This window comes from Oratosquilla oratoria, chromosome 25 (genome assembly GCF_046742065.1).
Source record: "Oratosquilla oratoria isolate Oo_2021 chromosome 25, ASM4674206v1, whole genome shotgun sequence".
In the NCBI taxonomy this organism is placed as follows: domain Eukaryota; kingdom Metazoa; phylum Arthropoda; class Malacostraca; order Stomatopoda; family Squillidae; genus Oratosquilla; species Oratosquilla oratoria.
This window is the reverse complement of record NC_134801.1, coordinates 25,203,274-25,228,806: the sequence shown is the minus strand read 5'-3', so window position 1 is coordinate 25,228,806 and position 25,533 is coordinate 25,203,274. Positions and strand designations below refer to the sequence as shown.

Genomic DNA, 25,533 nt, shown 5'->3' with positions numbered 1-25,533 from the left:
TCTTTCCTCTCCTCTCCTCCCTCCCCCTCTTCCCCTCCCCTCCCCCTCTTTTCCCTCTCGCCCTCCCCCCTCCCTCTCAGCCCTCCCCCCCCTCCCCCCCCCCCCCTCTCCCCCCCTCCCCCTCTCCCCCTCTCTTCCCCTCCCCCTCTCCCTCTCCCCTCCCCCCTTCCCCCCCCTCCCCCCCCCCTCCTCCTCCCCCTCCCCCTCCTCCCCCTCTCCCTCTCCCCCTCCCTCTCCCTCTCCTCCTCCCCCCCCCCTCTCCCCCCCCCTCACCTCCCTCTCCCCCTCCCCCTCTCCCCTCTCCCTCCCCCTCCCCCTCCCCTCCCCCCCCCTCTCCTCCTCCCCCCCCTCCCTCCTCCCCCTCTTTCCCTCCTCCTCCCCCTCCCCCCCCCTCCCCCTCTTTCCCTCCTCCCCCCCCCCCCTCTCTCCTCTCCCCTCCCCCCTCCCTCTCCCCCTCCCCCTTCCCTCTCCCCACCCCCCCTCTCCTCCCCCCCTCCCCTCTTCTCCTCCCCCTCTCCCCCCTTCCTCCTCCCCCTCTCCTCCTCCCCTCTCCTCACCCGTCCCCTCCCCCTTTCCTTCCCTCTCCTCCTCCCCCTCTTTCCCTCTCCTCCTCCCCCTCCCCCCTCCTCCCCTCTCCCCTCCCCTCCCCCTCCCCTCCCCTCCCCCCCTCCCCTCTCCCCTCCCCTCCTCTCCTCCGCCCCCCCCCCCTCCCCCCCCCCCTCCCCCCCCTCCCCTCTTTCCCCTCCTCCCCCCCCTTCCCTCTCCCCACCTCCCTCTCCCTCCCCCCCCCCCTTCCCCTCCCCTCCCCCCCCCTTCCCCTCCCCTCCCCCCCTCTTCCCTCACCCCCTCCCCTCCTTTCGCTCCCCTCCCCTCTCTCCCCTCTCCCCCTGCCCCTCTCTCCCCTCCTCCTCCCCTCCCTCGTCCTCCTCCCCCTCTCCCTCCCTCCTCCCCTCTCCCTCTTCTCCTCCCCTCCCCTTCTCGCCCTCGCCTCCCCCCTTCCTCTCACCTCCCCCCTTCCCTCTCGCCGTCCCCTCCTTCCCCCTCCTCCCCCTCTCCCTCCCTCCTCCCCCTCTGTCCCTCTCCTCCTCCCCCTCTTTCCCTCTCCTCCTCCCCCCCCCTCCCCCCTTCTCCCTGTCCCCTCCCCCGCTCCCCTCCTTCCTCCCCTCTCCCCTCCCCCCTCTTCCCTTCCCCCCCCCTCTTTCCTCTCCTCCTCCCCCTCGTCCCCTCCTCCTCCCCCTCCCTCCCTACCCTCCCTCCCCCTCTTTTCCCTCTCACCCTCCCCGCTCTTCCCTCTCCCCTAATCCTCTCCCGCCATCCCTCCCTCCTCCCCGCTTTCCTCCTCCCCTCCCCCTCCTCCCTCGCCCTCCCTCCCACTCCCTCTCCTCTCCCCCTCTCCCCCATCCTCCTCCCCCTCTTCCCCTCTCCCCTCCCCCTCCCCCCCCTCCTCCCATCTCCCCCTCCCCTCCCCCCTTTCCCCCTCGTCTCCCCCTCCCCCTCTTCGCCTCCCTCCTCCCCCTCTTCCCCTCCCCTCCCCCTCCCCTCCCTCCCTCCTCCTCCTCCCCGCCCTCCTCCTCCCCCCTTCCTCTCCTCCTCCCCCCTTCCTCTCCTCCCTCCCTCTCCCTCCTTCTCCCCTCTCCCCCTCCTCCCTCTCCTCCTCCCCCCCCTCTCCCCCCCCCTCTCCTCTCCCTCTCCCCCCCCCCCCCCTCCCCCTCCCCTCCCTCCTCCCCCTCCCCCCCCCTCCCCCTCCCCCCCTCCCCCCCTCTCCTCCTCTCCTCCCCCCTCTCCCCTCCCCCCCCTCTCCACTTCCTCTTTTCCCCTCCACTCTCCCTCCTCCCCCCCCCCCCCCCTCCCCCTCTCCCTCCCTCACTCCCTCCCCTCCCCCTTTCTCCCCGCCCCCCTCCCCCCTTCCCCTCCTCCCCCCCCTCCCCCCCCCCCTTCTCCCCTTTCCCTCCCTCTCCTCTTCCCCCCACTCCCTCTTCCCTCTTTTCTCGCCCTCGCCCCCCCTCCCTCTTCGTCCCCCCCTCTCCTCCCCCCCCTCCTCCCCTCTCCCTCCCTCCCCTCCCCCCCCCCTTCCCTCTCCCCCTTATCTCTCCCTCTTCCTCTTCTCCCCTCCTCTTTCTCCCCCTCCCTCTTCTCCCCCTCTCCTCCCCCCCCCTTCCCTCTCTCCCACCTCCTCTCCCCCTCACCCCCTCTCCTCTCCCCCTTCCCCCTCCCCCTCTCCCCTCCCTCCTCCCCCCTCTCCCCCTTCCCCTCCCTCCCCTCCCCCTCCCCCCTCTCCCTCCTCCCCCTTCCCCCTCTCCCTCCCCCCTCCCTCTCCCCTCCCTCTCCCCTCCCCCCCTCCCTCACCCTCCCCCCCTCCTCTCCCTCCCCCTTCCCCCTCTCCGCCTCGCCCTCCCCCTCCCCCTCCCCTCCCCCCTCCCCCTCCTCTCCCCCCCCTCGTCCCCTTCCCCCCCTCCCCCACCCTCCCCCTCCCCCCCCCCCTCTCCCCCTCCCTCCCTCCCCCCCCCCCTCCCCTCTCTCTCTCCCTCTCCCCCCCCCCTCTCCCTCCCCCCCTCCCCTCTCTCTCTCCCTCTCCCTCCTCCCTCTCGCCCCCCCCCCCTCCCACTCTCTCTCCCTCTCCCCCCCCTCTCTCCTCCTCCCCCCCTTCCCCCCTCTCCCCTCCCCCTCCCCTCCCCCCTCTCCCCCCATCCTCTCTCCCTCTCCCCCCCCCCCCCGCCCTCCCCCCTTCCCCCCCCCCTCTCCCCCCTCCCCCCCCCCTCCCCCCCCCTCCCCCGCCCTCCCCCCCTCTCCCCCCTCCCCCGCTCTCCTCCCCCCCCCCCCCCCGCCCCCCTCCCCCCCCCCCCCTCCCCTCCCCCCCCTCCCCCCCTCCCCCCTTCCCTCCCTCTCCTCCCCCCCCCCTCCCCCCCCTCGCCCCCCCCCCCCCCCCCCCCCTCGTCCCCCCGCTCCCACCCCCCCCCCCCCCCCCCCCCCCCCCCCCCCCCCCCCTCCCCCCCCCCCCCCCCCCCCCTACACCCCCCCCCCCCCCCCCCCCCCCCCCCCCCCCTCCCCCTCCCCCCCCCCCCCTCCCCCCCCCCCACCCCCCCCCCTCCCCCCCCCCCCCCCCCCCCCCCCCCCCCCCCCCCCCCCCTCCCCCCCCCTCTCCCCCCCCCCCCCCCCTCCCCACCCCCCCCTCCCCCTCTCCCCCCCCCCCTCTCCCCCCCCACCTCCCCTCCCCCGCCACCCTCCCCTCCCCCCCCTCCGCCCCCCCCCGTCACCGCTCCCCCCCCCCCCCCCCCCTCCCCGCCCCCTCCCCCCCCCCCCCCCGCCCCCCCCCCCCTCCCCCCCTCCCCCTCCTCCCCCCCCCCCCCCCCCCCCCCCCCCCTCCCGCAACCCCCCCACCCCCCCCCCCCCCCCCCCCCCCCCCCCCCCCCCCCCCCCCCCCCCCCCCCCCCCCCCCCCCCCCCCCTCCCCCCCTCCCGGCCCACCCCCCCCCCCTCCTCCCCCCCCCCTCCCCCTCCCCTCCTCCTCCCCTCCCCCTCCCCCCCCATCCCCCCCCCCCCCCCCCCCCCCCCCCCCTCCCCCCCCCGCCCCCTTCTCCCTCTCTCCCCCTCCCCCTTCCCTCCCTTCCTCCCCCTTCCCTCCCCACCTTCCCTCCTCCCCCCTTTCCCCTCTCCCCCCCCTCCCCCCTCCCCCCCCCTCTCCCATTCCCCCTCCCCTCCCCACCCTCCGGCCCTCCCCCCCCCCCCCCCCCCCCCTCCCCTCCCCCCCCCTTCCCTCCCCTTCCTCCCCCCCCCCCTCCCCTCCCCCCCCCCCCTCCCCCCTCCCCTCGTCCCTCCCCCCCTCCCCCCTTCTCGCCCCCCCCCCTCCCTCTCCCCCTCCCCTCCCTCCCCCTCCCCTCCCCTCTCTCCCCTCCCCACCCCCCTCACTCCTCCCCCTCCCCCTCCCCCTTCCCTCGCACCCCTTCTCCTCCCCCCCTCCCCCCCCCCCCCCCCCCCCCCCCCCCCCACCCCCCCCCCCTCCCCCCCCCCCCCCCGCTCCCCCCGCCCCCCCTCCCCCCCCCTCCCCCCCCTCCCTCCCTCCCGCCCCCCCCCCCTCCCCCCCTCCCCCCCTCCCCCCCCCCCCCCCCCCCCCCCCCCCCCCCCCCCCCCCCCCTTCCCCCCCCCCCCCACACTCACACCCCCCCCCCCCTGCCCCCCCCCCCCCACCTCCCCCCTCCCCCATCCCCCCCCCTCTCGCTTCCCCTTCCCCCCCCTCCCCCCCCCCCCCTTCCCTCCCCCCCCCCCCTCCCCCCCCCCCCCCCCCCCCCTCCCCCCCCCCCACCCTCCCCCCCCCCCCCCCCCCCCCTCCCCTCCCCCCCCCCCCCCCCTCCCCCCCCTCCCCCCCCCCCCCCCCCCCCCCCCCCCCCCCCCCCCCCCTCCCCCCCTCTCCCACGCCCTCCCTCTCCCCCCCCCCCCCCCCCCCCCCCCTCCCCCCCCCCCCCCCCCCCCCCCCCCCCCCTCCCTCCCCCCCCCCCCCCTCCCCTCCCCCACTCCCCCCCCCACACTCTCCCCCCCTCCCCCCCCCCCCCCCCCCTCCCCCCCCCCCCCTCCCCCCCCCCCCCCCCCCCCCTCCCCCCCCTCCCCCCCCGTCTCCCCCCCCCCCTCCCCTCCCCTCCCCTCCCACCCCCCTCCCCCTCCCCCCCCCCCCCCCTCCCCCCCCCCCCCCCCCCTCGCTCCACCTCCCCGCCCCCCCCCCCCCCCTCCCCCCCCCCTCCCCCCCTCCATCCCCTCCCGCTCCCCCCCCTCCTCCCCTCCCCCCTCTCCTCCCTCTCCCCCCCCCCCCCCCCCCCCCTCCCCCCCCCACCTCCCCCCCCTCCTCCCTCCCCTCTCTCCCCTCCCCCCCCCCCTCCCCCCCCTCCCCCTCTCTCCCCCCCCCCCCCTTTCTCCCCCCCTCCCCCCCCCCCCTCCCCCCCCCCCCCCCCCCCCCCTCCCCCCCCCCTCTCTCCCTCCCCCTCTCGCCCCCTCTCTCCCCCCCCCCCCCCTCCCTCCCTCTCCCCCCCCCCCCCCTCTCCCCTCCCACCCCCCCCTCCCCCCCCCCCCCCCTCCCCTCCCTCTCTCTCCCCCCCCCCCCTCTCTCTCGCCCCCCCCCCTCCCCTCCCCCCCTCCCCGCCCCGCTCTCCCTCTCCCCTCCCCCCCCCCCTCCCCTTCCCTCTCCCCCCTCTCCCCCCCCCCCCCTCCCCTCTCCCTCCCCCCCACCCCTCCCCCCCTCTCCCCTCCCTCCTCTCCTCTCCCCCCCCCCTCCCCTCCTCTCCCCTTCCCCTCCTCTCCCTCCCCCCTCCCCTCCCCCCTCTCCCCCCCCCTCCCCCTCTCCCCCCCCCCCCTCCCCCCCCCCCCCCCCCCCCCCCCCCCCTTCCCCCCCCCCCCCCCTCTCCCCCTCTCCCCCCCCTCCCTCCCCCCCTCCCCCTCCCCTCCCCCCTCTCCCTTCCCCCTCCCTCCGCCCCCGCCCCCTCCCCCTCTCTCTCCCCTCCCTCTCTCCCCCCCCCCCTCCCCTCCTCCTCCCCCCCTCCCCCCTCCCCCCCCCCCCTTCCCCTCTTCCCCTCCCTCCCCCCTCCCCTCCTCTCCCCCCCTTCCCTCCCTTCCCCCCTTCCCTCTGTCCCCCTCCTCCCTCTCCCCCCCCCTCTCCCCCCCCTCCCCCTCCCCTCCCCCCTCCCCCCCCCCCCCCCCTCCCCATCCCCCCTCCCCCCCCCCCCCCCCCCCCTCCCCCCCCCTCTCCCTCCCCCCCCCCTCTCCCTCCCCCTCCCCTCTCTCCCCCCCCCCCTTCCCTCCTCTCCCCTCCCCCTCCCTCTCCTCTCCCTCTCCCCCCCCTCTCCCCCCTCCCCCCCTCCTCCCCTCCCCCTCCCCCTCCCCCCTCTCCCTCTCCCCCTCCCCTCTCCCCCTCCCCCCCCTTTCCCTCTCCCCTCCCCCCCTTCCCCCTCCTCCCCCCCCCTCCCTCTCCCCCCCCCTCCCCCTTCCCCTCCCCCCCCCCCCCCCCCCCCTCTCCCCCCCCCCCTCCCCCCCCCCTCCCCCTTCCCCCCCCCCCCCCCTTCCCCCCCTCCCTCTCTCTACCTCCTTCCCCTCCCCCCATCCCTCTCTCTACCCTCCTTCACCCCCATCTCCTCTCTCTCCCTCCATCCTCCCCCTTCCCTCTCTCTACCACGCCTTCACCCCCCTTCCCCTCCTCACTACCTTCTACCCCCTCTCCCTCACACCTTACCTCTCACCCCCTATTCCCTCTCACTACCCCTCCCCCTTCCCTCTCTCTACCTCCTCCCCCTTTCTCCCACTTCCTACACCTCCCCCTCTCCCTCTCCTATAGCCTCTTCCCCTCCCCCTTCCCCTCCTCACTACCACCTTCTCTCTCTCTACCATCCTTCTCTCTCTCAACTCCTATCTCTCTCTCACCCTCCAATTCTCCTCTCTCCCTCCTTCTCCCCCTCTCACCTCCTTCCTCCCCTTCCCCGCTCTCTACCTCCACCCCCTTTCCCTCACACTACCATCATCACCCCCTTCCTCTACCTCTACCTCCATCTTCCCCCCCCCCTTCTCATTCTCCCTCTTCTCCCCCTCTCCCGTCTCTCTTCAACCTCCTTCACCCCCTTTCCCACTCTAACCTCCTCACCCCCTTCCCTCCTCTACCTCCACCCCCTATCTCTCTACCTCCTCCTCCCCCTTCTCTCTACCTCCATCTACCTCCTCCCCCTTCACACTACCCTCCTCCACCCCCTTCACACAAACCACCATCTCCACCATCACTCTCCCTCCTTCTCCCCTTCCCTCTCTCCTCCAACACCTAACTCTCCCCCCTTCCCTCCCTAACCTTCACTCCGCCTTTCCCTCTCTCTACCTCCCTCTCCCCCTTCCTCTCTCTACCCCCTTCCCCCCCCCCCCCCCCCCCCCCCTTCCCTCCCTCTCTCTACCTCCTTCTCCCCCCCCTCACTCTCTCTCCCTTCACTCCCCCCCCTCCTCCTTCTCTACCATTCCCCTCTACCTCCTCTCCCCCCCCCTCACTCCCCTCCCCCCCCTTTCCCTCCCTCTCCACTCTTCTCCCTCTCCCCCTTCCTCTCTCCTCCTTCTCCCCCTTCCCTCTCTCTACCTCCTTCTCCCCCTTCCCTCTCTCTACCTCCTTCTCCCCCTTCCCTCTCTCTACCTCCTTCTCCCCCTTCCCTCTCTCTACCTCCTTCTCCCCCGTCTTCCCCCTCCTCCCCCTCTTCCCCTCTCCCCCTTCTCCCTCTCCCTCTCTACCTCATTCTCCCCTTCCCTCCTCTACCTCATTCTCCCCTTCCCTCTCTCCTCCTCATTCTCCCCCTCCCCCTTACCTCCTTCTCCCGACCCCCATCTCCCCTCTTCTCCACCCCCTTCCCTACCCCTCTCCTCCCCCCCCTCCCCCTCTCCCTACCCCCTTCCCTCCTTCTCCCCCTTCCCTCTCTCTACCTCCTTCTCCCCCTTCCCTCTCTCTACCTCCTCCCCCTCCTTCTCCCCCGTCCCTCTCTCTACCTCCTTCTCCCCCTTCCCTCTCCTCCCCCTTCCCTCTCTCTACCTCCTTCTCCCCCTTCCCTCTCTCTACCTCCTTCTCCCCCTTCCCTCTCTCTACCTCCTTCTCCCCCTTCCCTCTCTCTACCTCCTTCTCCCCCTTCCCTCTCTCTACCTCCTTCTCCCCCTTCCCTCTCTCTACCTCCTCCCCCTTCCCTCTCTCTACCTCCTTCTCCCCCTTCCCTCTCTCTACCTCCTTCTCTCCCCCCCCCTCCTCTCTTCTCCTCTCTCCCCCTTCCCTCTCTCTACCTCCTTCTCCCCCTTCCCTCTCTCTCTCCTTCTCCCCCTACCCTCTCTCTCTCCTTCTGCACCTTCCCTCTCTCTCTCCTTCTGCACCTTCCCTCTCTCTCTCCTTCTGCACCTTCCCTCTCTCTCTCCTTCTCCTTCCTCTCCCCTCTCTCTTTCTCTCTCCCCCTTCCCTCTCTCTCTCTCTCTCCTTCTGCAACTTCCCTCTCTCTCTCTCTCTCCTTCTGCAACTTCCCTCTCTCTCTCTCTCTCCTTCTTCCCCTCTCTCTCTCTCTCTCCTTCTGCCCCTCTCTCTCTCTCTCTCTCCTTCTGCTACTTCCCTCTCTCTCTCTCTCTCCTTCTGCAACTTCCCTCTCTCTCTCTCTCTCCTTCTGCAACTTCCCTCTCTCTCTCTCTCTCCTTCTGCAACTTCCCTCTCTCTCTCTCTCCTTCTGCAACTTCCCTCTCTCTCTCTCTCTCCTTCTGCAACTTCCCTCTCTCTCTCTCTCCTTCTGCAACTTCCCTCTCTCTCTCTCTCTCCTTCTGCAACTTCCCTCTCTCTCTCTCTCCTTCTGCAACTTCCCTCTCTCTCTCTCTCCTTCTGCAACTTCCCTCTCTCTCTCTCTCCTTCTGCAACTTCCCTCTCTCTCTCTCTCCTTCTGCAACTTCCCTCTCTCTCTCTCTCCTTCTGCAACTTCCCTCTCTCTCTCTCTCCTTCTGCAACTTCCCTCTCTCTCTCTCTCCTTCTGCAACTTCCCTCTCTCTCTCTCTCCTTCTGCAACTTCCCTCTCTCTCTCTCTCCTTCTGCAACTTCCCTCTCTCTCTCTCCTTCTGCAACTTCCCTCTCTCTCTCCTTCTGCAACTTCCCTCTCTCTCTCCTTCTGCAACTTCCCTCTCTCTCTCTCTCCTTCTGCAACTTCCCTCTCTCTCTCTCTCCTTCTGCAACTTCCCTCTCTCTCTCTCTCCTTCTGCAACTTCCCTCTCTCTCTCTCTCCTTCTGCAACTTCCCTCTCTCTCTCTCTCCTTCTGCAACTTCCCTCTCTCTCTCTCTCCTTCTGCAACTTCCCTCTCTCTCCTTCTGCAACTTCCCTCTCTCTCTCCTTCTGCAACTTCCCTCTCTCTCTCTCTCCTTCTGCAACTTCCCTCTCTCTCTCTCCTTCTGCAACTTCCCTCTCTCTCTCTCCTTCTGCAACTTCCCTCTCTCTCTCTCCTTCTGCAACTTCCCTCTCTCTCTCTCCTTCTGCAACTTCCCTCTCTCTCTCTCCTTCTGCAACTTCCCTCTCTCTCTCTCCTTCTGCAACTTCCCTCTCTCTCTCTCCTTCTGCAACTTCCCTCTCTCTCTCTCCTTCTGCAACTTCCCTCTCTCTCTCTCCTTCTGCAACTTCCCTCTCTCTCTCTCCTTCTGCAACTTCCCTCTCTCTCTCTCCTTCTGCAACTTCCCTCTCTCTCTCTCCTTCTGCAACTTCCCTCTCTCTCTCTCCTTCTGCAACTTCCCTCTCTCTCTCTCCTTCTGCAACTTCCCTCTCTCTCTCTCCTTCTGCAACTTCCCTCTCTCTCTCTCCTTCTGCAACTTCCCTCTCTCTCTCTCCTTCTGCAACTTCCCTCTCTCTCTCTCCTTCTGCAACTTCCCTCTCTCTCTCCTTCTGCAACTTCCCTCTCTCTCTCCTTCTGCAACTTCCCTCTCTCTCTCTCCTTCTGCAACTTCCCTCTCTCCTTCTGCACCTTCCCTCTCTCTCTCCTTCTGCAACTTCCCTCTCTCTCTCCTTCTGCAACTTCCCTCTCTCTCTCTCTCTCCTTCTGCAACTTCCCTCTCTCTCTCTCTCTCCTTCTGCACCTTCCCTCTCTCTCTCTCTCCTTCTGCACCTTCCCTCTCTCTCTCTCTCCTTCTGCACCTTCCCTCTCTCTCTCCTTCTGCACCTTCCCTCTCTCTCTCTCTCCTTCTGCAACTTCCCTCTCTCTCTCTCTCTCCTTCTGCAACTTCCCTCTCTCTCTCTCTCTCCTTCTGCAACTTCCCTCTCTCTCTCTCTCTCCTTCTGCAACTTCCCTCTCTCTCTCTCTCTCCTTCTGCAACTTCCCTCTCTCTCTCTCTCTCCTTCTGCACCTTCCCTCTCTCTCTCTCTCTCCTTCTGCACCTTCCCTCTCTCTCTCTCTCTCTCCTTCTGCACCTTCCCTCTCTCTCTCTCTCCTTCTGCACCTTCCCTCTCTCTCTCTCCTTCTGCACCTTCCCTCTCTCTCTCTCTCCTTCTGCACCTTCCCTCTCTCTCTCTCTCCTTCTGCACCTTCCCTCTCTCTCTCTCTCCTTCTGCACCTTCCCTCTCTCTCTCTCTCCTTCTGCACCTTCCCTCTCTCTCTCCTTCTGCACCTTCCCTCTCTCTCTCCTTCTGCACCTTCCCTCTCTCTCTCCTTCTGCACCTTCCCTCTCTCTCTCTCTCCTTCTCCCCCTTCCCTCTCTATCTCCTTCTCCCCCTTCCCTCTCTATCTCCTTCTCCCCCTTCCCTCTCTATCTCCTTCTCCCCCTTCCCTCTCTATCTCCTTCTCCCCCTTCCCTCTCTATCTCCTTCTCCCCCTTCCCTCTCTATCTCCTTCTCCCCCTTCCCTCTCTATCTCCTTCTCATTCTCCACTCCCCTCTCTCCTCATTCTCCACTCTCATCTTGCATCTCTTCTTGTTTCTCTCATCTCGTATCTCATCTCTCTCCTCCCCTCTCTTGTCTATCCTCTCTAGTCTCCCTTGTCTATCCTCTTTCCTCTTTCTCTACCTTTCCCTTCCTCCCTCCCACCTATCTTTCTTCTCTCACCTCTTCTCTCCTCTGTTCTTTCCCTCACTCTCCACATTTTCCTCTTTCTCCCCTCCCTCCTCACCTCATTCTCTCATCTTTCTACTTATCTTTCTACTCGTTTTCTTCCTTGGAATTTAGTTTATCAGAGGACTATGAACTTTATTTCAGATACATCACAATTGTTGGACATAGTGTACTAATCAGTATTTTAAAAACTGGTGTCCTCACAGATATACTTACCGGGTCCCGTTCATCCACACCCGCATTGAGGAAATCCCCAGTGTCTGATGCTGGAGTTCAAGTCTCGCCGCCTGTCAGGGAGGAAAAAAAGAAGACATCTAAACAGGGTCAAGATAAGTAAGTTCACACTAGTTTGAACAAGCCTTGCCTTGTGTTGTGTACTTCGTGGAATGTTTCCACGTAACTATGAACTAGGTTGTGGTAAATGAGTCTCATAAGCTACACTTCTTGAAAGTTATTGTAGAAATTTTGCGAGTCTTGGTGAACATCCATGAGCTCGTTTATGTATTACAGTAAACTTCCACTTATCCGAACTCCAAGGGGGATTAGAAATGTCCGATTAACCGAAATGTTTGGTTAATCCGACTTTGTATGTTTCATTCCTGTAGAGTTTTGTGCAGTAATGTCAGCTGCAATATTCGTACCTGTAAACTTAACATACACATGGAAATGCATATAATAGTTCATAAACATATTCTATAGAGTATAAAGAGAAAATGTTTGAGAACTTGTGATACTGTATCGTCACCGAGAGGACTCACGAATGTATGTACCGCCAAACAGCCGATCAGGTGTAAACATGGAGTGTGCTGCCACCGTGAGAGCACTTGGTGAAGCTTGCGGGTGGCGGAAGAGGCGGCGGGGTGTTTGAATGTTCGGTTGAGATCCAAATGCGTTCGGTTAAAGCGATGGCTACCGTATTGAGAAAATGTTCGGTTAATGCGATTATTCGGTTAAAACGGGTTCGGATAAGCACGAGTTTACTGTACAAACTTTTTCTTGTTAGAATATTTTCTGTATTAACCTCTTCACTCCGGGCCACATCGCACGTCTGGCAGCATTAGCTGCCCCACGTGCGATGTTGCGTCATAATAATCGCATTATAAAAAATAAAGTCAGTGCTCAATCGTTCGTTCTCTTTCACCCATGTATTTTGATAACCATAGAAAATTTGATGAAGCCAGTTTAGAGAGAATGAAGGTTACAAAGGTACGACTACAATAAATATAATCAAGATGGCGACGTCTACATCATCGAGTACCCACTTGCTCCTCATGCTGCCTACGTAGGCGTCACCGTATGGAAGTGGTTAAAAGACAATATATGAATGAAACTACTGTCCCCACCCCCCTTTTTTTTCTCTCCACTCTGCATGACACCCACCCAAACCAGGTGCCTTGCCTGCTCTCGTCATTTTAATAACTTTCACTACGTCTTTCCTTGTTCCTCCATTTTCTTTATCAGTCATTTTCTTAACACTTTCCACTGTAACTCTCTATGCTTCGCATTTAGCAACTCCCTAAAATACTGCCCATCTTCCTATTACTGCTGTCTCTTCCATTATCATCTCTCCATCTACACCTTTTACCTTTTCTTCTTCTTGATTTGCCTCCTCTTCCTCTCGTAATCTTCTTCCAAAATATCTATTACTTTTAAAATTGTCATTATCTTGTCCCATTTCACATCTGCTCTCCACTTTGCTTTCTTTATCTTATGCTTTACTTCTTTTCTTTATACTTCCCATATAATTCTTTCTCCATCTATCCTCCACTCTCAGCTTATCTTCCAGAAAATTATCTGATATTCCCCCACTCCCCCTCAGAATATGTACTATGTAGTCCATTAAAGCCCCAATTACCACCCTTCCATCCACCACCCTCTCCCATGTATACTTATGCTTGACTTTCATCCTAAACACTGTATTTGTCATCAGCTCTTTCTAGACACATCTCCACAATAATTTTCTCCTGGGTATCCACACTTTGCAACCACTCCATTTATGGATTCATCTACCTTAGCATCAAGGTCTCCCAATACTACTTCATTGACGTTCCTCCCTAATCCCTCGATGCACTTGTTTAAATCTATTCAAAAAGCCTCCCTTTCTTCTACACTTTTCTCACTACCAGGTCCATATGCACTTATAAAAACCCACATCTTCCTTCTCGGTTTCACCTTCATCCACATTAACCTTGAAGAAACCTCCTTCCACTCCACCACATGTTTACATATCCCTTCACTTCCTACTATAGCCACCCCTTCTATCCCTCATCATCTCTTCACACTCTCGACTATGTGCTCCCCCTTTCAACTTGGTTTCACTCAATGTCAACACATCCATCTCTCATCTCACAAACATACAGCCTATCTTCCATGTACTCTTTTACTTAGAACAATAATTGATGTACAGTAGTTTTGGTAGTGAAAAAGACAAAAGTGCAATGTTGAATGTTTCTTGGACAGTGTTAAACAGCAACAGCAGCAGCAACAACAGCAGCAGCAGCAACAACAACAGCAACAGCAGCAGCAACAACACCACCACTCTAACCAGAACTTCCAGAATTATCGTGACAGTGGGAGACGAGGTGGTTTCCAAGGAGGCAACCAGTTCTTCAGTGCTGGTGGAAGAGGTGCATCAGGGCGAGGTTCTGGCAGGGGTACCAGAAGGGCTGGTGGACCATCCAGGGGCAGAGGAAACTTCAATCAGGTAGGTGATTTCAGTATAATCTACTTTGAAAATGCATAAATATAATTTAATATTTATCTTGAACATGATTTATGGAAAGTTCAGTTCACATTTGAGATTTGTTTTACTTTATTGGCCATACCCATGCAGTATTAATTGCATAGTAGCATGCAGCCAATGCTTTAGTTACTTTTTTTTGGGCATACCCTTTGGTACTAGAGCCCGTACCATTTGTCTGTACTAGTAAAATCTCTTGACTTAGAACCAAGGCAGTTAGCAGATGCAGGGATGACCTGTCATCCATGAGGAGCGAGGTGGGATGGGTGGAAAGGGTGGTGGAGGGGGGAGTGGAATGGGTGGGCATAGGTATGTGCCCCCGACTTAGCTACCTCCCTTACAAGAGGGGGAAAAAGATCTTGGTATGTAGGTAAATAGTAAAATCTCTACAAGAGGAATTATAATAATTTTTGTACTGTGACTATGCTGTTCCCTTGAAGCTATCCTTTACCACTACTTGGAATATATCGTTACTCCCCCCCCCCCCCCCAAATGTCCCATGTGGTAGAGAGCGGAGATAATTATGCCTCGGTGATTCCCATGCATGCCATAAAAGATGGCAAAGTGAGACAGTGATGGGACTGGGTATCCTGCTCATTGTATGTTCATCCTGGAAGAAGTAAAAGCATAAGATGGTCTGGAATAACTCGACGTAGAACCCATGCCAGGAGGAGACAAGATAAGAGGGTAGGGGATAGAATGGATGGGAGGCTCCGGTTTCTATGCCTTTGTTTTTTGGCCACCTCCTTTTGTAAGGGGGGAAAGCCTTTGGTAATACATTTATGTACAATCCATAAATTTGGGTCATTAAAAGTGCATGATCATGGCAGAGACAAGCAAAAGGGAAAAGATTAAGTATGTGAGTAGAAAGATGGATATGTATGTGCCAAGTAAAACAAAGTTGAAAGGGAGGGATGATTTTGAGTTAAGGAATGTGGGGAGGGAGGTAGTCATTCTACATACATATACCAAGGCTTTTTCCCCCTTACAAGGGAGGCAGCCAAAAAGGAAAAGGCATAAAATCATTCCCACCCATTCCATCCCTGAATACAGTCCACACCCCTCCACCCTCCCTCTTATCTTAGCACCTCCTGGATGACGGGTCATCCCTGCACCTTGTCCACTGCCCTGGGTCAGAAGCAGTGTCGCAAGACACAGCACATCCACAGCAAGGCCGCTTCATTAAATCGGCGACCCCCCCCCTCTCCATCCCCCCATGCATAAAAGGAGAAGACGCATACTACCTCACCCCCCATCCCCCCGCCCATTCCACCTCATGCATCACATCATCATCCATATACAACCATTCTCCATTCACCCCTGTCTTCTGTCCTCTCCCATCCTTCCTCAACAGACATTCCCCTCTTCCCCAAAGCCCCCTTCACCCCATCCATCCACCTCATCCTAGGACGTCCCCTCATGTTCACTCCCTCCACATCTGCCTTCCATACCTCTTTTACTAGTCTTTCTTCACTCATTCTTTCCATGTGTCCAAACCATCCTAATACTCTTTCATTAACCCTATCTCCCAACTCCCTTTCCACCCCTGTTCTCACCTCCTCACCTCCTCATTTCTCACCCTAGCCTAGTATGGGGCAGAAACATGGAACATAAGAGAGGAAGAGAGAAGGGGTTTGAATGTGTTTGAGATGGTGTCTGAGAAGTATGATAGGGGTTACTAGGCTGGATAGTGAGAAATGAGGTGAGGAGAACAAGGGTGGTAAAGGAGTTGGGAAATAGGGTGGATGAAAGAGTATTGGGATGGTTTGGAGACGTGGAAAGAGTGAGTGAAGAAAAATTAGTAAAAGAGGTATGGAAGTCAGATGTGGAGGAAGTGAACATGAGGGGGCGACCTAGGATGAGATAGATGGATGGGGTGAAAGGGGCTTTGGGGAAGAGGGGAATGTCTATTGAGGAAGGACGGGAGAGGACAGAAGACGGGTGAATGGAGAATGGTTGTATATGGATGCTGTGATGCATGAGGTGGAATGGGTGGAGGATGGGGGGGCGAGGTAGTTTGTGAGAAAAATTTGACGCAGGCCGAAGGGATTTCTCCCCATCTTCTCCTTTTCTGCATGAGGGGATGAAGAGGGGGATCGCCGATTTAATGAAGTGACCTTTCTGTGGATGTTCTGTGTCTTGCGACACAGCTTCAGACCCAGGGCAGTGGACAAGATGCAGGGATGACCAGTCATCCAGGAAGAGCCAAGATAAGAGGGAGGGTGTATTAGGGATGGAATGGGTGGGAATGGTTTTTTGACTGTTTTTTGGCTACCTCCCTTGTAAGGGGGAAAAAGCCCTTGGTATATGTGTGTATATATCTGGAAGTGGGAGTTAGATACAAGATTTTCCTTTGTTTCTTAATACAATTTTACTTTTTCTGGCTTGTAGGGTAGCAGACAGCGCCAGTTTCAGGATCAACAGATGTTCAAAGAAGACTTTGATTTCGAGCAGGCGAATGAACAATTTAAGGAATTAAGGATTGAGCTGGCCAAAACAAAAATTACAGAAAATGGGGAGAAGGCAAATGATTCAGGGCTGGAAACTGCTGGTGATGTTGACGAAGAAAATAGTTCAACCTTCTATGACAAGACGAAGTCGTTCTTTGATAGCATTTCTTGTGAAGCATTGGAGAGAAGCAAAGGGTATGTATGATTTCCATGAAGCATGATATAGCTAAGTGAGATTTGATGTGTACATACAAGATGTATGAATATATAAGATATGGATATGTACTGGAATATGTATGACATGTATGTACAATGTGTTGACCCAGTTTTCTTGTAGGAGATTTGTGGCCACATGTTTTGCCCATAAGTTGCTTGAAGATATTGTATTAAAGTAAAAGACCTGATAATTTTGTGGTGTGTATGTAAAGGATCAGTCATAAAGCATGTAATTTGGAGACCCTCCATTCATAGAGAAATGCAGTCTTTTAAATTCTTGTTTTTGCTGAATTTCTCCTGTTAGTTTGTGGGAGTGGAATTTGTTAGGATAATTGTGATTGGAGGAAAATATAGCTATAGAAAAAAAAATTGAGTACAGATATTGACAAATGAAAGTTGTTGAAGCACTTGGGTTAAATGGTTGTCAGTGTGACAGAGTAGTTGAATGGCCAGCAGGATTGTGTGCTTTAGAGAAAGAAATGTACTGGAGGAATGCATTCATTACCAGAAGTACAGTGGCAGTGGACAAGGTGCAGGGATGACCCGTCATCCTGGAGGTGCTAAGATGAGAGGGAGGGTGTGGAGTGTATTCAAGGATGGAATGGGTGGGAATGATTTAATGCCTTTTCCTTTTTGGCTACCTCCCTTGTAAGGGGGAAAAAGCCTTGGTATATGTATGTACAGTTGTATAATTGTAGCTCGGGTACTGAATGCCCCATTCAATGAACTAATCAGTTGAGAAATAAATTTTGTGTACAATTTTGTATATTACATATATACCAATGGCTTGAACTCCCTTACAAGGGAGGAAGTCAGACATAAATCTACTCCCACCCATTTTATCCCTACGTATTCAGTTCCCATTCACCACTCCTCCCTCCCCTCTCTCCCTCCCTCCCTCTCTCCCTCCCTCTCTCCCTCCCTCTCCCTCTCCCTCTCCCTCCCTCTCCCTCCCTCCCTCCCTCTCCCTCTCCCTCCCTCCCTCCCTCCCTCTCCCTCTCCCTCTCTCCCTCCCTCTCTCTCTCCCTCCCTCCCTCTCTCTCTCCCTCTTTTCTTTACCCCTCCTGGATGACTGATCATCCCTGCATCTCACCCACTGCCTAGGTCAAAAGCAATATAGCAAGACAGAGCACATCCACAGCAACCCTCTCGTCCATACACGACCCTTCTCCATTCACCCCTATCTTCCATCCTCTCCCATCCTTCCTCAACAGACATTCCCCTCTTTCCCAATGTCCCTTTTACTCCATCCATCCATCTCTTCCATGGTTGCCCCCATGTGTTCACTTCCTCCACCTCTGCCTTCCACTTTTTTTTTTTTCTCCTCTAATCCAACCCTCTCCCAACTCCCTTTCTACCCCTGCTCTCCTCCTCACTTTATCCAGTCTAGTAACACACAGCATACTTCTTACACATGTTCCATGTCTGCCCCATACAATGCTATTGACACAATTGCTCCTTCATACAATCTCCTTAGCATCCATTCCCAAATGTCTTGTTACACTTTAACACACACACACAGACACGCACAGGGAGAGGGAGTGGAGGGGGGCATTTACTTTCTTTGTCTACATTCTATTTCCACCTCCACTCCCTTTCTTGCCACATTTGCACCCAAGTATCTAAAGGTATCCACTCCTTCCAGTCTCTCTCCCATAATACTCTCTTCCAATTTGCTGTCATCCTCTCTCCTTGTACATCTTATCACCTTACTTTTACCCACATTTATCTTAAACTTCTTTCGCACACCTTCCTAAACTGTCACAAATGTCCTTGAAACCTCTCCTGATCCTGTTACAAGTAGTGTCGTTGGCAAACAACTGACTTATCTCCTGTTTTATTCCATTTTCTTTAACCATCTCCAATCCCTGGGCCCATTACATTTACCCTTGCATTTACCACTTTCATCACCCCTTCCATGTATAGATTGAACAGTCAAGGTGACATAACACAACCTTTGAGAAATTCCACACTTTTACCACGTACCACTTGATTTCTCCATTTCTAATTATAACACAGGCTCTTCTACTCTTGTAAAAACTCTTGACTACTCTTAACAGTTTTTCCCCCATACCATATATCTGTAATACTCTGCCTTCATGTCTACCTGGTTGCAAGTCTTTTCCAAATCCATAAAGGCCCAAAAAACATCCTTACCTTTTCCTAAAGCTTTCTCACATATCTGCCTTGCCACAGAAATCTGATCTGCACAACCTCTACCTGTCCTAAATCCACACTGTTCCTCACCAATTACTCCCTCTGTTTCTCACCTAATCCTCTCAATCAAAACCCTCCCATAGACCTTCCCAACTACTCGCAAAACTGATCCCTCTGGAACTACTACACTCACACTTGTCCCCTTTTCCCATGTAAAGTGGAACTATACAGGCACTACCCACCCTACTTGTATGTTAACAAATGATAATTTGGGGCATGAACATGCCTGTGCACACATTCCCATGGGCTTGGTAGTGCTTTGGTGTGTTAGCTATAATTATTATGGTTGTCATATGTTTGGGCTTTGGGGAAGAGGGGAATGTCTGTTGAGGAAGGACGGGAGAGGACAAATGGAAAATGGTTGTATATGGATTATGTGATTGCATGAGGTGGAATGGGGGGTGAAGTAGTATGTGTGAGCAAAATTTTACGCAGCCCGAAGGGATTTCTCCCCGTCTTCTCCTTTTATGCAACGGGGGGTCGCCGATTTAATGAAGCGGCCTTGCTGTGGATGTGCTGTGTCTTGCGACACTGCTTCTGACCCAGGGCAGTGGACAAGGTGCAGGGATGACCCGTCATCCAGGAGGTGCTAAGATAAGAGGGAGGGTGGAGGGGTGTGAAGTGTATTCAGGGATGGAATGGGTGGAAATAATTTTATGCCATATCCTTTTTGGCTACCTCCCTTGTAAGGGGGAAAAAGCCATGGTATATGTATGTATGTATGTTTTGGTTTAAGAACAGGGTCATGAAACAGGTTAAGTTAGTTATCAAAGGTTCCACTGTAGTTTCATTATGCAAGGGAGAAGGGGTACAAATGTGAATGTATTTTAGAGGTATTGCTAGTTGGTAAGGCAGATGGGAGGTTAATTTAGGAATTGATGGGAATGGGGAATAGCAGTGAGAGTTTGGGAAAAGGTGCAAGTTTTGGCAAAGGTTATTGTCTGGTGTTTTTATAGATTTGGAGAATGATTTGACCAGGTTGACAGGCAACGGATTGGTATCGAATGGACGAATTAGGAGGAAGTCTGAGGGCAGCAAAAACATTGATTAGTAGAGTTTGTGCTGGTTGAAACTGTGTTAGAGGTTTGGAGCTAGTGAAATTGGAGGGTAGTGGAAAATGAGCTAGTTCTTGTCTGAATGATTCTGCATTTGTAGCCAAGTCTGAGGATAGATAGAAGCATATGGAGTTGTGTGCATGTGTGGGTGAGTGAGTGAGAAGGAAGCTGTTGAGTTGTACTGTGAAGGTGCAGTCTTGCTGCCATTACCTCTGACCCAAGCGAGGGGGCAGGGGACAAGGATGACTCTTTATCCACAAGGTAAGATGAGTGTATGGTTTGACTTAGCCACTCCTTTTATAGAGGGGAAATGGCCTTTTGGTATATGTATGTACCACTTGTAGGATACAGATATAATGTTGCTGTGATGGGGAGAATTTTTGCCCTCTTGTTCTCCTGCAAATTGTAAAAGGTGACTGAATGGAGAACCTTACAAGATGAAAAGAGGCAATTTGTTTGGGTTTTGTTTTGCAATTGTAGTGTACAGGAAGGATCAATGATCATAGGGTCTTATCTTACTCTCCAGTTTATCATGCCTCCTTGCTCCAAGTTCATGCATCATTCCAACCTGGTCTATATCCATATTCTCCAGTTGTTTAGATTGGAGTTCGTGTTGCATGTATGTCTGCTAATTATGTAATTTGATTTTGACTGGAAAAACTAGATATCTGGTGGAGGCAGTAGAGTAAGTCTATTATAACGTTTTATTGCAGTAATACCCAACGACCAGATTGGAGGCAGGAACGTAAAATGAATGTAGAGACGTTTGGAGTAAGTTCAGCAAGAAGAGGCTATTATCCACGAGGACGAGGTGGTTACTACAGAGGAGGTTACTATAGAAATTTTAATCAAGGTGGATACTACAGGTAAGAGTTCATTTTACTCTTCTAATGATTGAAGATATTTTGGGAAGGGGAAACGTGGAATGGAATATTACATGAACATCACGCATGCATGTATATGGAAATTTGCCTTGTTTGAATTGTAGCATAAAAACAAGGGTAGTTTACCATTCTTTTTTTTTTTTTTTTTTCCTCTTCCTCCTCCTCGTTCCTCTTCCTCCTCCTCCTCCTCCTCCTCCTCCTCGTTCCTCTTCCTCGTTCCTCTTCCTCCTCCTCGTTCCTCTTCCTCGTTCCTCTTCCTCCTCCTCGTTCCTCTTCCTCCTCCTCCTCCTCCTCGTTCCTCCTCCTCCTCCTCGTTCCTCCTCCTCCTCGTTCCTCCTCCTCCTCGTTCCTCCTCCTCGTTCCTCCTCCTCCTCGTTCCTCCTCCTCCTCGTTCCTCCTCCTCCTCGTTCCTCTTCCTCCTCCTCCTCCTCCTCGTTCCTCTTCCTCCTCCTCGTTCCTCTTCCTCCTCCTCGTTCCTCTTCCTCCTCCTCGTTCCTCTTCCTCCTCCTCCTCGTTCCTCTTCCTCCTCCTCCTCGTTCCTCTTCCTCCTCCTCCTCCTCGTTCCTCCTCCTCCTCGTTCCTCTTCCTCCTCCTCGTTCATCCTCCTCCTCGTTCATCCTCCTCCTCGTTCATCCTCCTCCTCGTTCCTCCTCCTCCTCCTCCTCGTTCCTCCTCCTCCTCTTCCTCGTTCCTCCTCCTCCTCCTCCTCTTCCTCGTTCCTCCTCCTCCTCCTCTTCCTCGTTCCTCCTCCTCCTCCTCTTCCTCGTTCCTCCTCCTCCTCCTCCTCGTTCCTCTTCCTCCTCCTCGTTCCTCTTCCTCCTCCTCGTACCTCTTCCTCCTCCTCCTCGTACATCATCCTCCTCCTCCTCGTTCCTCTTCCTCCTCCTCCTCGTTCGTCTTCCTCCTCCTCCTCGTTCCTCCCCCTCCTCCTCCTTCACCCTCCTCCTCGTTCCTCTTCCTCCTCCTCCTCGTTCATCTTCCTCCTCCTCCTCGTTCCTCTTCCTCCTCCTCCTCGTTCCTCTTCCTCCTCCTCGTTCCTCTTCCTCCTCCTCCTCGTTCCTCTTCCTCCTCCTCCTCGTTCCTCTTCCTCCTCCTCCTCGTTCCTCTTCCTCCTCCTCCTCGTTCCTCTTCCTCCTCCTCCTCGTTCCTCTTCCTCGTTCCTCCTCCTCGTTCCTCCTCCTCCTCGGTCCTCCTCCTCCTCCTCGTTCATCCTCCTCCTCCTCGTTCATCCTCCTCCCCCTTCCTCCTCCTCCTCCTCGTTCCTCTTCCTCCTCCTCCTCGTTCCTCTTCCTCCTCCTCCTCGTTCCTCTTCCTCCTCCTCCTACATCCTCCTCCTCTTTCATCCTCCTTGTTCATCCTCCTTGTTCCTCCTTGTTCATCCTCCTTGTTCCTCCTTGTTCATCCTCCTTGTTCCTCCTTGTTCATCCTCCTCCTTGTTCCTCCTCCTCCTCCTCACTCCTCCCCATTCCTCCTCCTTCCTCCTCCTTGTTCCTCCTCCTTCCTCCTCCTTGTTCCTCCTCGTCGTTCCTCCTCCTCGTTCCTCCTCGTTCCTCCTCCTCCTCCCTCCTCGTCCCTCCTCCTCCCTCCTCGATCCTCCTCGATCCTCCTCGATCCTCCTTGCTCCTCCTCCTCGATCCTCCTTGCTCCTCCTCCTCGATCCTCCTCCTCGATCCTCCTCGCTCCTCCTTGCTCCTCCTCCTCGATCCTCCTCGCTCCTCCTCGATCCTCCTCATCCTCCTTGCTCCTCCTCGATCCTCCTCCTCCTCCCCTCCTCCTTGTTCCTCCTCCTCCTCCTACCCTCCTCCTCCTCCTTGCTCCTCCTCGATCCTCCTCGCTCTTCCTCGATCCTCCTCATCCTCCTTGCTCCTCCTCGATCCTCCTCATCCTCCTTGCTCCTCCTTGCTCCTCCGCCTCATCCTCCTTGCTCCTCATCCTCATCCTCCTTGCTCCTACCTCCTCCTCCTCCTTGCTCCTCCTCCTCCTCCTCCTTGCTCCTCCTCCTCCTCCTCCTTGCTCCTCCGCCTCATCCTCCTTGCTCCTCATCCTCCTTGCTCCTCATCCTCCTTGCTCCTACCTCCTCCTACCTCCTCCTACCTCCTCCTACCTCCACCTTTACCACCACCTTCATTTCCTCCACTTTCATCTCATTCCTCTTCCTTCCTCCCTTCCTCTTCTTTTTTCTTCCTTCTTATCCCCTTATGTTGGGTTGTTTTACACCATATGAGATTATAATCCTGTAATTTTATAATTCTTTAGGAATGCTGGCTACCGTGGTGGCGGAGGCGGCCGAGGTGGCCGTGGTGGTTTTTCAAATGGAATGCCTCAGCGTGGAGGGGGAAGCAATGGATCTGGTTCCTCTTATGCAGCTGCTGTCAGAACTGCCTCCACACCAAGCAAGTAATGTTACTTGCTAAAAACAGCAAATAAACCTCTAGATTTTATTAGTTGTAAATGGGTTTTGAATACAATTGATAAAAGAGGATGAAAATGTATTAAATATATGGGCAAAACCCAGTGGTGATGGAATAAAGTACTTTTGTTAGAAATGGTGTTGCTCAAATGTGAATATTCGGACTGGCAAACAATTTTGTAAGTGCTGACCCATATTTGTGGTGGGCCAAGTTCATGAGAAGAGAAATTTTGTTTTTGAATGTACATGAATTTGTGTAAGATGATAAATGGTGCAAATTTGGCAGTTTTAGAGACGTGCCTGCCGTTAAAGTACCTGGGGAACAGGTACATGTAGCCCAAAAAGGAACTAGTGGTAGAATGCAGGACAAGTATCAAGATGGAAATGGATTGAATAATGGAAAGGATGAAGATGGTTATTTTGGAAAAGCGGATTGGAAGAAAAGGAAAAGGGAGTGCAATGGAACAGTATATTGAAGAAAGGACATTGTAAACGGGATTTATTTATTGCGTGCATTGCATGTGTATATGTGTGTGTGCGCGTGTGCATGTGTGTGTGCCAGCTCGCATACGAGAGGTTATTCATGTTCACAGTTTACATGTTTCAACATGCATGTGCATTTTCACCAAATGACTCGTTATGGCATATTTATCTATTGATGTACATGTACAGTGTAAAGTTGTACATATGTGTAAACATGTTTGTACATGTATAAACATATATAGGTATATGTACATGTAAATGCACATGTATACACATGAGGGTGTCAATATGCACATCATCTGGTATAAATGAATATGCTGCATGTATATTGAAGCATGTATAACTTTCATAATCATTGCTGTATGGTTGCATGTTAAGTGTATTCATTCATATATACACACTTGTATACACATGCTACACGATCTCATCTAGGTGATGGGAAAGGTGACCTGGCATGGGCAGCATATTATGCATTTAGGTGTCACAATTTTTCACTTCCATTTATTGAATTAACAATTATTTTTTACATGTGGTGCCTCTCCCGTGACCATGTATCATAGAAATTAATAGATTTGAGATTGTATTGAAGAAATGAAATGGGAGATGTAGTAGTGTACTCAATTTGATATATGGGAGAGGCTTAAGATATCTTTAGCAAGGGAGATGGTTTGTATGTAACAATGAGCATTCAAGATTAGGTTTTGCATCTTGGCCATGGTCTTGCTTAGTATATCCACATTCCTCATCCTGGTATGAGGAGTGTATTTGCAGTGCCAAGATGCAAATGTGTCCTTATTGCTTGGTGACAGATAGTCTTGCTGGGGGATGGATTTGATATTTGAAGTTCACCAAGGAAATAGGAAGGTTGGGTTGCCCATGGCCAAGCTGCTGCGGCTGCTGCTGCGGCTGGTACTCCAGCTTCAGCCTTGCCCCCCACCCCCACCTTGCCAGCTTTAATGAGTATGCATGGCACAAATTGGCATAATCATTTGACATTGGACCTACAAAGGCCATGCATGGCTGACAGCAGCGAACAACATTGCTGACAAAAATAAGAAGTCCATATATAATGGACAGTGTGCAATAGACATCTTTTATTTTTTCATGAGAACCTTTAAATAAATTGCACACTTAATAAAGATTTAGTTTTATTTTATCCCAAGTGTTTGATTCTAAGTGTGTGGTCATGAACCAGTGAATTGTTGATTGATGATGAATGGTAGGTATAAATCCATGTAGCTAAATACCAAGGGCCTCTTGCCCCTTGTAAGGGTGATAGCCAGCCAAGACCTGCACCCTTCCTCTCCCATCCACCACACATTTTTCCTCGTAGCTCCTTATGGATGAAGGGTATCCCAGCTTCCTATCCAGTGTCCAGGTCAGGAGCACAGAAAGTGTACAGTGACCATTACCTTAAGGGGTGGTTACATATTTAGACCATAGGGAGTGAGGGTAATGTCTTTAATACATCTTTAATCCTATTGAGATCTTACAGCCCTCATCCTTGTTTCAATAACAAGAGGGATGAAAAGAATGGTAACCAAATAACAAGGAACAGAAGCCCTCCCAATACCAAAGTGTTGCACATGGCCCCACCCTGCAGCACTGGGTGAAGTGTAGAGCCACTCCCACACCACCAAGAAAATTAAATGTCTATATATCGAGGGCTTCTTCCCCCATATAAGAAAGATGGCCTGTATGATGGCTCATAGCCAGTGGTTTTAGCAGAGGGGTGAAAGTACAAGATTACTCTTGTATTTTATTTGTGATTAATTTTGTTTTGGGAGAAGTGTGCTCGACAAATTGAAGCGGGGACTTTCTGGGGATGGTCTTTGCTTTTAGCTTGTCGTCAGTGACCTCTCCTTAACCCTTTGGCTGCCCGATGCTGGGAGGATTTGTTTCCGAAAAATTGCATTTTACCCATGATATATGAAGTGTCTATTTCCTTCTTTTGCATAATATTCTGATGTTGTGGACACCATTCCCAATCCAAATATATCAATGTTAGCTTTCTGAGATTTTTCATATATTAAGAATATTTTTTTTTCTGAAAAATGAAAATTTTGGGGAATTACAAAAAAAGAAATTAAAAATACAAAAGTCATTCTTTTGTATGCCAGTAATACTCAGTAAGGTAGATAATGACCATATGTTATAGGAACAGTGATATAGAGAGACATAAGTTGGTCCTGAAGAAAAAGAAAAATTACGTAAAAATTTATTTCTTTGGGTACCTAAATTTTCTATCAATAAAACAATTATTCACACATTTTACCACATCACAGCTAGCCTATCATAATTTTCTATCACTGAAAGTATTGTAACTAGAATATTTTAAGGCTAAAACTTTTGAGTATATATATGATCAATCAATTTTTTTCAGTTGTCTGCAGCTGCTACTGAAGAGAATTACCATACGCTATTATTTGTGGAAAAAATCATATTTCCTATTTCTTGGTGATTGTAAAACAACTACTCAACATATGAATGACAAAACTTAGCTATGAATCATATATTCGGCCTTT

The 25,533-nt window shown here is 54.8% G+C and overlaps 1 protein-coding gene across 1 annotated transcript; it reads left to right on the top strand.

Moving 5' to 3' along the window:
• Positions 1-10,359: 10,359 nt before the first annotated feature.
• LOC143039047 (uncharacterized) lies at positions 10,360-24,147 on the top strand (the record flags this gene model as incomplete). The annotated part of the gene is made up of 5 exons (XM_076208898.1): positions 10,360-10,886; positions 13,014-13,257; positions 15,685-15,938; positions 19,945-20,097; positions 22,372-24,147. Coding segments are annotated over 5 exons (1,323 nt in total), but the record flags the coding sequence as incomplete, so codon positions are not given.
• Positions 24,148-25,533: the final 1,386 nt, after the last annotated feature.